This window comes from Aethina tumida, chromosome 3, assembly GCF_024364675.1.
Source record: "Aethina tumida isolate Nest 87 chromosome 3, icAetTumi1.1, whole genome shotgun sequence".
Taxonomy (NCBI): domain Eukaryota; kingdom Metazoa; phylum Arthropoda; class Insecta; order Coleoptera; family Nitidulidae; genus Aethina; species Aethina tumida.
The window spans coordinates 34,507,278-34,519,299 of record NC_065437.1 but is presented as its reverse complement, the minus strand read 5'-3'; the positions used below and the strand labels follow the sequence as shown (position 1 = coordinate 34,519,299).

The following is a 12,022-nucleotide window of genomic DNA, read 5'->3' as shown; positions in this document are numbered from 1 at the left end:
AGGAGCTAGAGGGGCGTCTTTTTTCTCTGCATTCTGGAAAGTAATAAAATTATTGATTAAAAATTTAACCAAAATGAATTTTTAATATGAATATAAAAAATATTTTATTCAATTCATAAAATTAAAAATTCTGTTTTATGAATCATGATACCCAGAATATAATTGATATACAGTGGAAGTCACTATTATATAAATTTTTTGAAACGTTAAAAACATTGGTCATAACTATTTTATATAATGTAATCTGTTACTAATATTATTTTTTCTATAATAACAATCTATAATTGACATATATAAGAATTACTTACCTCTGGAGGAGCTAGAGGGGCGTCTTTTTTCTCTGCGTTCTGGCAAGTAATAAAATTATTGATTAAAAATTTAACCAAAATTAACTTTTAGTATGAATTTAAAAAAGAATATTTTATTCAATTCACAAAACTAACAATTTCGTTTTAATGCATAAAACGAACATAATATTTTTAACTGTTTATTCCATAGAGTATTTGATTAAAAAAATTTACGCTACTTAATCCAGTAGACTTTTTATAAATAATTTGCTAGTACAATTTCTTCAAATTTCGTGCTTAAAAATTTCCCTGTAGGTTTTGGTTTTGTGTAAAAAATCGTGACATTTTGTCTATAAGTACTGTGTATGTTTCGTTTACATTTATGTAATGGCTATGGTGAATATTGTTATCAACGTGATCGATACCTTCGTCACAATTTTTGTTGTATTTGGGATTATTAACGTGTCATAATATAAATCAGATCATGTAACCTTAAATTTAAAGTCATCACTAAAATTTTAACGGTTTGTTCTGTAGTCCAGTGAACGTTATCCTGATCAAATTGATATAGGGCCTTCACATTCTTAGTAAAAAACAGAGATTGATTAGACCCCTATCCTAACCTTCTTCAACTAATTTCTTGCAAATTGACGGTAAAAATGGATTGTTTTTTGAAATTCGAATTATTCAATTATCGATTTTTATTATAATTTTTTGAATTGATATTTTACTTGTTTCTCCCAGTTTTAATCTGAAATTATATTATTCTGTAAAATTAAATTCGCCAATGGACACAGCAATAACAAAAGAAACACATATATACTATACTATCAATTACATTTTTAATATATTTCATTAAGTTACTATAATTATTACGATGTATATTTTATACTGTTGCAAAAATTTTAAATTTTCAATTAAATTATTTAAAAATTATTAAAAATACGTTTATTTAAATAACATATAATTTTTTATCATAAATAATATAATCTCTTTATCGAAATTATGAGAAACAGGTTTAATATAACAAATTGTAAATAAAATTTCTGAAAACATTCTAGTATATTCCGGTTTATAACAATCTTTATTTATATATGCTAAATGGTCATAATATAATTATAAATGAAAGATCTAATTTTTACTTACCTCTGGCGAAATATGTGAGGAGGCTTTTGCTTTTGTGTTCTAGAAATTAATGAAATGATTGGTTAAAATGGGCCATTCCATTAAAAAGAGAAATGAAAAACTATATTAGTTACCTCTGCAGAATGCGGAACCTTTTTGGATTTGGACTGTCTACTCTAAAACAATATTTTAGATTTATTTTTGTGTTTAAAGATGTATACCAAATTAATATGTGGATAGTTTCTTTATTCATTTTTTAAGGAAAAGACACAGAAATTATTTATTAAATATTTTTTTAGATCATACCTTCAAATATTAACTTGTTATAAGAACGTTTCAATTGACAAGTAAATGATCTATAGAAAAAATAAAAAAATATACATGTAGTACCATTGGATATAACTGTAGAAAAAAATAATTTCTATTTAAGGTAAAAAAAATTGAGAAATTTGTCACCAAGTTATTAAAACTCATAAAAATTAAACAATTAAATAAAAACCAGTAGTAACTGTCCGTTATAACATGGATTACAAGTTATACATGAAAATTTGATATTTTACTTAAAATAATAAAAATATTTATAAATAATCAAGTAGTGTAAAATGATAATTTAAAATTAATACATTACGTATAATTAATGAAAATAAAAATGATTACTTACGCAAGAGGAACCCATTTTATGCTACTACTTTCGCCGAACACAATACACTAGAAAAAGAAAATTGTAATTAATGAATTTATAATTCATTTTTGATATAAAGTAATCCACTCACAATGGTATCTAAATAATATTTATGTATTTTTATTTATAAAATGGACATTTGATAAAAAAATTGCAATCAATTTTATTGATTGATTATCTCTATATATTAAATATTTGAATAATGATAAATAAAAAGTACAATGGTCATAAAATGAGTTCTATATTAAAAACATTTAAAGTGTTTAATAAGATATATTATTTAAAATTTTCAAAATAGGTAATGGTATTGTACATAAATTTACCAACATTTTTTCTTGATTTTTTTGCGATGCTATTCCTCACTTTACCCGTATATTTCTTTCCTCCACTGATTTTCTATTTCAGTATTTACATCAAATTTCATCTTTTTCATTATATTTAATTCAATTTGTTTGCATTATATTGATTGGCTAAATGCTAAATTACCTTCGATTTTGATAGTAATTTATTTAAAAAAGAAGTTGGTAAACTTTTTTCTAGTGACGCCACATTTTTAAGTTATTTTTATAATATACAATTTATTTTTTAATTTAAAGATGTACATCATAATAATATGTGGACAATCAGTTCTATTTAAAACACAATAATTTTTAATCTTCTTAAAAAGATTAACAGAAAATTATTGAAAACAATTCCATTAAATTCGCACTGATCATTTTTTTATTCAAGTTGGTTTGTCAACGATAACTCGATGAAGTTAATTAATTATTTTAGTATATTATATTTGTATTTCAATCGATTTATATTCATGAAACAATATCTAAATATGTAAAGAATGTCAAAGTCAGGTGAGAAGTGCCTCATCTATAATAATATTTATGTATTATTTCACTGGCATATAGTGAATATTAAAAAATATATATTCTAAAACTTTCTTTTATATATATAATTTTTATTCTATGTAATTTAACATTTGAACAACATATTAACAGCAATATATTTTAATGTACAATTTTCATATATGCACATGTAAATACTCCAGAGACACTTCTCTGCATCAAAAGGTAATGTACAGTACAGTGTAAGTACGGTGATGGTCAGTGACAAGCACAGATATTTCATGTAAATTATTATTTTCCTTTTCTCTGAAGTGCAATGTTTCTTTCTTTTCACTGAAAGCGAATTTATTTAATAAAATAATAAAATCCTGCTAAGAATAAATTTCTATTCCTATTATGATAATTTTCCTGTTTAATCGAAAAGAAGAGGCATGGGAATGTCATCAAAGACAAAGGACGTAAAAATCAATAAAAGAAGTTTGAACGAGACGATTTACAAGCATAATTGGAGGAAGACGATACATAAACACCACAAATTATGGCAGATGGTAAGAAATGGGTAACGCCAAGAGAACCGTTAACACTGAGTGCAAAACCACTTCGGTTTGGGAAGAAGATGGTGTGCTGTGTGCTTGGTGGGATCAGAAAGGAGTAGTGTACTACGTGTGTCCATTCCCGACAACAAATGATCAATGCATTTTGCAGCATAACAACCTTCCTGCACATATAGCTAAAGTGGTAAAATAAAACGGTTTCTTCTCTTGATTAGGCTCTTCTGTGGAGCCGTATACCCCTCCATGCCATAATCTTCTGATTATCACCTCCTCTCATCGATGGGATACGCACTGACTGAGTAACTTTCGAAGATATACGAAAATGGCTTGATGAATGAATTTCAATGAAAGTGAAACTCTTACTTGAAATAGTAAGTACTCATATATTTACCTAAAGATGAACAAAATGTGTAAAAAGCAGCCCTCGATAGTTTGAAAAAAAATCTATTAGGTCATTGTTCTTAAATAGTTACTTATATCCATGAAGAACGACAGTTGCGGACCTGAAACATAAAAAAATGTAAATACATTTGAATGTGCTAATTCATTGGCCGATCAAATCATACTAATACATGCATTTAAAGTAATATCTATAAATCTTTTCATGAAATATCTTACAAAATTTTAAATTTTGTGATCTGTCTTTCGTTATCTGAATCTCTATCAGATACACACCACAAAGTGAATAAAGTCGTTCCATCTACCAAGGAAAGAAATGTTGAAACTGAGTCAAATTTCTCCATTGTATATGTTTGTCCGGCTATGTGGTTTTCTTAACAGATTTAAAAATAACTTTAAATAATTTTGAAACTTGTTAGGTTTTTATTTAATATAATTTGCTTTACCAATGAAATTGTAACAATAAGTCACAATGTTATTAAAATTTGCAAAAGTATATTTAAAAAATAATTAAAATTAATATGAACTGTTATATATTTCAGATTACAAAATAACAAAAATATCTATAAACCAATATGTATTTGTTTTATGTTGTAATTTAGAGTAAACTAATTTGTATTATGTCTATAATTATTGAAAATAAAAATATATACTTACCGAACACGAACTCATTTTATATTATTACTATCGCTGTACGGAATACGGAAGAATAGCATAATTGTTAATAATTTATTTTTGATAAAAGGTCTATTCAAAGTCTTATCTCAAAATGTAATGTATTTGAATAATGATAAATAATATTACATAACAATAAAGTTTAGGTAAATAATATATGTATAATATATTTTAATAATATACATTGTATATTATATTCAAAATGGGTAATAGTGATGTAAGTACATGTTAATTCGTAAATTTTTTCAGAAAGCTATTCCTTATTTTCATTCTCTTTGCTAGAGACCTGAATGATTTCTTCATATTCTTTCCACGGACTTCTAATTCAGTATTTATATCAGTTTCTATCTTCTTCTTAAGATCCGATGTAATTTGTTGTCCTTGTTTTGTATACTTCTGCGGATTAAAATTGTTTTTATTATGTTTTCAAATAAACAAAATGGAAAAAGTATCATAGTTACCTCTGTGTAATGCTGAATTCCTTTTGGCTCTTTGCTCTAAAAATATTTCGTATTTTAATAACAATATATAAAAAATAGTAGATAAACTTTTTTGAAGTGACACCACTATTTTTAATCCTTTGTATAATATGCAATTTATTTTTGAAATTAAAGATAAAGATAAATGATGATAGCAAATATATCTTTTTACACAATGGAAATAATTCAATTTAAATTTACACTAATAATCTACATATTAAGTTTGCATGTTGTGTTTAAATTTCGATCATGTGTCCAAGAAGCAATTTAAATATAAGAACGTTGAATTCAGTGACTGTTATTCACAGAGAGTAATGTCTAAAGAAAGCATTCCATCTACCTATGAAAGAAGCGATGTTACCGAAACTGATCTTATCTTATATAATTTGTCTCAACAATGAAACGAAATTGACTTGATTAAAACTTTCAAAAATCAATTAAAAAATAATTATAATAAAAATTAGTTAATATATGTTATACCTAAGAATATGAATACATATACATGAAAATTTGATATTTAATACTCTGATTCAAAATTACATTAATTACAATAATTATTTATAATTAAATACTTGTTTATGTATTTTAAAGTAATAGTTTAATTTTTACTCGCTACAATGATTGAAAATAAAAATATATACTTACCGAAGACGAACCCATTTTATGCTAGTACTTTCACTGAACGTAATACACTAGAGCAGTGTACTCAATTTTTTGATAAAATATATATTAAGTTTTTATCTATTATAAAACACAATTATTTGAATAAAGATAAATTTTCAATACAATTTTTAAAGGGTAGAGTTTTATAAATATAAATTGCAAAAGTATGAGATGTTTATTTGTTTATTTTATTTATATTATTTATATAAGATGTTTTTTGTAGATAACACAAATTTTATTGCTTTGGCTTTTACCAATCCAGAGTTACAGCAGTTTTCATTCTTTAATTCTATTTCTACTATTGACTCTTTATATACTTCACTGCATCCTAAACATACCCAAATTTTCATTTTGTTATTATTCTTTTGCATTTTATATTCTTTTTTGTCTTGTGTTCATTTTCAGGTTTATTTTTCTATTCGTTTTCTTTCAAATTTATATAGGGAACTACTAATCACATGTAATTCTTTGTGCTTTCGATTAGAGCTAATTAGGAATTTTAGTCGACTTTGGTAATGAAATATTTCCGCCAATAGTGTAGATTTTATTTGGAGACTAGACTTAGCTTGCATCCTATCAACCTAATTTCGTTGCACAAATTGTTAGTTGCAAATGAAATCGTCGACATTATCAATTCACCTGTGAGCCTCCTTCATAGTGTTTCCAAAACAGACCTGACCAACAGTGTTCTTCATTTTTGAAATAATAAACAGAAATGGGATACATGGTTGTTATTCTAAAGATCACGACACCACTGACATTTCTTAACAAATATTCGAACTAGCAGTGTAATGCAAAAAGAATCACCCAACGTTAGAATTCTTTACATTAACACACTTATTTTTTCGAAAAAGGGATCAAAAACCAATATAAATTTTATATTAGACTTTCGATTCTGTCGCAATGCCAGAATTCTATCCTGGAAGACAACGGGAACTAAAATATATAAACAGATTAAACTTTTCAACAAATATCTTAAATATATTAATTACCTTGCGGTTGGAGGACTTTCGATTCTGTCGCAGTGCCAGAATTCTATCCTGGAGGACAATAGGGTTTCTGTTTCTGTTTTTCATCGAATTCAATTTTTTCCAAGGTATGTAAACCGATTTCGATAGCAAACAAAATATATCCGAGGGTAGCCACGAACCTCTCTCCGTTCTATTATGGGGAGTGGGCTCTTCCACCGCCCACACAATCTTATACCACCCGGTTCTATGTTATTAAATACTTTTTATATTAAATACAATTGTAATTTCAATAATTTATTAATATATTAAATATATTATTTACAATTTCAATAATGTATATTGTATATATATTTTTCAAAATATGTAATAGTACCTAAACTCTTTCCTAACGGCCATTATTTGTTCAATTTTTTCACATTGTTGTGCCTCAATTCCATTTTTTCATTAAGAGACTCCAACATTTTTTTTACGTTGTCCTCCTGCTTTTCTATTTCAGTAGTTACATCAAATTTCATCTTCTTCAATATCTCCAACTCAATTTCGCATCGTTTACGTTGTCTTGCATACTTCTGCAGATGAAAATAGTCGCTACTATTTTTCCAAATATTTAACAGCCGATTAATCATTTTATAAAGATATTTCAAAACATAAAACATTAAATTTAACGTCACAAATGACAATAAAGTAGAAACTTCAAATCATAATAAATAATCATGTAACGTCAAATTAATAAAAACCATTTATTTAGAGCGAAATATATTGTAGATGTTAAATTTGAGTAATTACATTAATAAAAAATATGCCTTTATTACGTTGCAAATCTATTTAACCCTCAGCTTCGGGTTCGGCTTCGGCCTCGCCCTCTGCCGGTGCTTCCTTAGTCCTTGCCAAAACAGCTGCAATTATCGCAGCACCCCTTCCACTACCATCCTCGGACAACATCAACTGAAACTGAACACCCGAAACTAATCAGATTAGTTTTTAACAATCACCATCAAAAATCACCTGAATATTGGGGTCGCAAAGCTCTTGCATTTTCTCCACCATTAGGTCGTGAATGGTTGGATGCAAACGGTATAACGTTCCGTCAATACCAATTGTAACCTTCGGCCTGTTTATTTTATGTAGGAGCGTTACCAAACCTGCTGAACATAGAAATGCAGCTCGCCTCGAAACGCATTCGCAAATGTATCTCAAATGTATAAAATCTTCATCAGATGCTGCAGCAAGTTCCAATTTGTCGCAAACTTCTTTTGCTTGTACAAAGTTGCCGGGTGCGTCAGATTCAACTTTGGACACGTATTTTGTTGGGAAACTGCCCTGTTCTTCCAATTTACTAGAGAGTTGTCCACCGAACATCAAATTTTCTTTAATGAACTTAATCAGAAGCAGTCTTACTATATCACCCATATACATTCCTGATATCATTTTTTCATGGCTGAAATGCATGTTATTTAAGAATTTATGGTTTTTTTTTGTGTTTATTTACATGTGAATGCCTGGATTGATACTGTCCTTGTCAACAGTGTTATCTTCTTCAGTTCTAATAAAATCTAAACACCCATCATCACCGAATGCGCCCCATTCAGTGTTGATGATGACTTGGCCTGAACCCATGTCTTCTGCATCAAATAGCTCACTGTTTTCTTGTTTCTCCAAATAACAGGCGTTGGTGCCAGTACCTAAATACAAAAGATTAAAAAAATTCAATTGCATTAAGTAACTCACCCAAAATTAGGCCAATAACTGTATCGTGGTTCTTCCAAGCACAGGACATTAACGTTCCCGTTGTATCATTTAACACTGCACAAACATCAATTTTTACATCCTGAAACGGTTACAATCAAAAATATTATAAATAATAAGTTATGGTTCATACTCCTCTCCTTTGGATCGCCTCTTCTAACAAGTGAACTACATCCGCCCCTACTACGCCAGAAACTTTGAAACCTTTGGTCCACATTTCCAGTATACCAACATTTAAACCTTTTTGTGTCAAAGGAAAACTGAAGGTGAATCCCAAAGGCAGAATTTCTTCCAAAATGCCTTCTTCAGTGCAAAATTCTGCCAAGCAAGCGGCTATGTGGTCGAACAATTCTTCCCCAGTACCCAGCATAATATTTTGTGGTACCGCGAAGATCTTAGAAGACATTTCGCATTTGTCATTGTCCAGAACTATGCATAACACTCGAAAATTGGTGCCACCCAAGTCCAGAGCCAAAAACTTGCCGTTTTCTACAACAAATTATCAAATGGATTCTCTAAAGGGTAGTAATTGTTACCTGTTCCATCTGGGAGATCTTGAACATATGATGGAAAGCATTTCACGATAGCTGATGGATGAGTGTCTTTTTTTAAACCTTTATTGATATTATCCAAAAGTAATTCCATGCATTTTTTTAACTTGTCATTATCCAAAATATAATCTTTCATTTTTTCTTCGAACTAAAACATATCGTAGCGTTTTGATGGACTACTTGAACAATTTATTAAAAACTTACAATGGGGGAAGGCTGAGGGGGCGGGGGATTGCATACTTGGCTCTTACACTAAATGAAATCAATTTTAAAATTTTCAAAACTCATAAGACTTATCACTTTACTTACACCTGTTTTCTTAGCTACAGAAGATGGTTTCAGTAAGGTATCAGGATCGGTCTTTAAAATTACTCTTCGCTCGACCATTTTTGATCAATACACTGGAATTTATCGGCACAAAATTTGTGTCACGTATGACATAAGTGACATTAATTAATCATTCTTCATTAAATTTATTATTGAAGGTATAGAATACTAAAATATATAGTATGGTTCCTAAGTAATAAGTACAAATTAAATCACATATTAGACTCTTCTAGCCTGTTTAAAATTTTAAAATTACGTACGATTTCTTAAAAGCATTATACATCTATTACACAGTAGATTTTATAGCATTTTATTAAATACATATGTTATCAAATTGTAAGATAATATTCTGAATATTTATTTCAATACTCAATCATTGGCTTATCTAATAAAAATATTTCTTTGTATGGTACTAAAAGTTGCATCTAAAATTATTAAGAAAATTATGATTTACTATTTTGATTGTGGAAACATGTTTTACACGGTTATTTAAAAATTTTAAATAAAGTAATCTTCAATTCATTATAATAGAAAATTAGTTCTTAATATATTTTTTTATATTTCTATAAGTATTCAGCAAGCACTTTGGGAGCAGGTAGAACACCTCCAATAATGAAGAAAATCTGAATAGTTTTTCCTGAAATATATAATAATAATAATCAAATTTAATTTTCAAACAAATTTTTCTCATGTTCAACTACTGGATAAAAATAATTTTAATAAAGAATTTACTAGACCATTTAAAATAGTACATAACTAATTTTATTCTTCCTCTCCTTGTTTTCTTACTGCAACAGCTGCAACCAATGCTGCTCCTATTCCACTACCATCTTCGGACAACATCAGTTTAAACTTCAAAATGAAAATAAATAGTAGAAAGAACTCCTACCAATATTCCTTTTACTTACTTTTATCTTCGGATCACATAATTCCGTCATTTTGTCTACCATGTTATTGTGAACAGTAGGATGGAAACGATATAAAGATCCATCAATGCCTATTGTAACGTTCGGCTTACCCATCTTATGCAACAATGTTACCATACCGGCAGCACATAAATAGGCGGCTCTTGTTGAAATACATTCGCAGACGTATCTCAAATTTATGTAGTCAATTTCTGAGGCATGAGTTAATTCCATTTTCTGACAAACTTCTGCTGCATTTTGGTAACTTCCAGGTGGATCTGATTCAACTTTTGTTACGTATTTCGTTAAGAATTTTTCCCTCTGATTAATAAGATCTGATCCTTTGCCAGAGAACATTATTCCATCTTGTATAAGACCCACGAGGACCAATCTCACTAATTCTCCCATGTACATTCCAGAGATCATCTTTTCATGTCTAAGACGTTTGTTTTTGAAAGTAATTTAGGAAACACAAATAACTTACACTTGACGTTGTGCATTAATTGAATTCTTGTCCACCTCAAGATCATAATCAGTTCTGATAAAGTTTATAGCACCATCATCTCCAAAAGCACCCCATTCAGTATTTATTATTACATTACCGGAACCCATGTCAGGTTCGTCAAACAATTCAGCGTTAGCTTGTTGCTCTATATAACAAGCATTACTTCCGGTACCTATAATCAAACCAATGGCAGTTCCTTCATGTTTCCACGCACATGACATCAGTGTCCCTGTAGTGTCATTTAAAATAGCACACATTTTAATTTTCAGATCCTAAATATTAAATGATTAAAAATATACATGTTTTTTATTTTTAAATTACCCCTCGTCGTTCAATTGCATCATCCATCATACCGACTACGTTTTGACCAACGGTTCCAGAACAGTTAAAACCTTTGGTCCATCTTTCCAGATATCCAACAGTCAAACCTTGTTGCTGAAGAGGAAAACTAAAAGTGAAACCCAGAGGTAAAACTTCTTCCTCCATGCCCAACTCTGTTAGAAATTTGTGCATGCACTCCGCAATATGATCGAACAGTTGTGAACCGGTTCCCACCATTATCGCTTGCGGTATCTCGAAAATCTCTGAAGCCATTTCGCAGGTGTCACCATCTAGTTCAATACAAAGTACTCGAAAATTTGTACCACCCAAATCCAAAGCAAGAAACTTTCCAGTCTCTAAAACGATTATTACCTTAATTTTAAAGATGGCACTTAATCTCAAATCAAATTAACCGGTTCCGTCCGGAAGATCTTGAACATAAGTAGGGAAACACTTTACAATGGCTGAAGGGTTGGTAGCCTTTTTCAATCCCTTATTTATGTTTTCTAATAATATTTCCATATACTTCTGAAGTTTATCATTATCCATGATGAAAGGTTGCATGCGTTCTTTAACCTATGACATCGAATGAAGTAAAGTGTCAATGGTTTTAACTATTCGACTTACTTCAGGTAATGGTTCTGGGGGTTCACGACTACAAAACCGACTTTTACACTACAAAGAGAAAATAAAAAATAATATCTATGAAGCGGAAAATGAAAATATCTACGGATGATTTCTTAGTTGAAGATGGTTTTTCTATTGTGTCTTGATCAGACTTTTTAATAGTTCTTCTTTCTATCATTTCAGATTCTTTTTATAATCACTGGAATTTTCTATGACAAATCTGACATTACAAATTGAAGATAATCATATGTATTTATACAGGATGCTACATTTTTATTATATTGATAAATGTTAATTTTTATAAACCATAATTTTAAAAATACTTTTTTGACACTGACTTTTTGTATGTGGTAGAGGGATTAGAAA

At 29.0% G+C, this 12,022-nt stretch overlaps 2 protein-coding genes and 2 long non-coding RNA genes across 4 annotated transcripts; all 4 read right to left on the bottom strand.

Moving 5' to 3' along the window:
• Nucleotides 1-308: 308 nt before the first annotated feature.
• Nucleotides 309-1,643, bottom strand: LOC126264874 (uncharacterized). Its single transcript, XR_007547474.1, has 3 exons — nt 1,547-1,643; nt 1,434-1,472; nt 309-347 (listed from the first exon to the last, which is right to left on the bottom strand). It is a non-coding gene; the product is annotated as an uncharacterized LOC126264874 (long non-coding RNA).
• Nucleotides 1,644-4,643: 3,000 nt separating this feature from the next.
• Nucleotides 4,644-5,729, bottom strand: LOC126264963 (uncharacterized). Its single transcript, XR_007547528.1, has 3 exons — nt 5,686-5,729; nt 5,023-5,058; nt 4,644-4,957 (listed from the first exon to the last, which is right to left on the bottom strand). It is a non-coding gene; the product is annotated as an uncharacterized LOC126264963 (long non-coding RNA).
• Nucleotides 5,730-6,952: 1,223 nt separating this feature from the next.
• On the bottom strand, nt 6,953-9,439 carry LOC109595364 (hexokinase type 2-like). The gene is made up of 8 exons (XM_020010706.2): nt 9,281-9,439; nt 9,176-9,223; nt 8,957-9,119; nt 8,554-8,909; nt 8,403-8,502; nt 8,164-8,356; nt 7,680-8,112; nt 6,953-7,625 (listed from the first exon to the last, which is right to left on the bottom strand). Exons 1-8 carry the CDS (start codon nt 9,356-9,358, stop codon nt 7,500-7,502), a joined length of 1,497 nt encoding a protein of 498 aa, XP_019866265.1. The 5' UTR covers nt 9,359-9,439; the 3' UTR covers nt 6,953-7,499.
• A 290-nt stretch (nt 9,440-9,729) lies between these two features.
• On the bottom strand, nt 9,730-11,960 carry LOC109595372 (hexokinase type 2). The gene is made up of 8 exons (XM_020010720.2): nt 11,760-11,960; nt 11,657-11,704; nt 11,443-11,605; nt 11,030-11,385; nt 10,688-10,980; nt 10,207-10,639; nt 10,056-10,150; nt 9,730-9,935 (listed from the first exon to the last, which is right to left on the bottom strand). The coding sequence occupies exons 1-7, from the start codon at nt 11,832-11,834 to the stop codon at nt 10,061-10,063; spliced, it is 1,458 nt and encodes a 485-aa protein (XP_019866279.2). The 5' UTR covers nt 11,835-11,960; the 3' UTR covers nt 9,730-9,935; nt 10,056-10,060.
• Nucleotides 11,961-12,022: the final 62 nt, after the last annotated feature.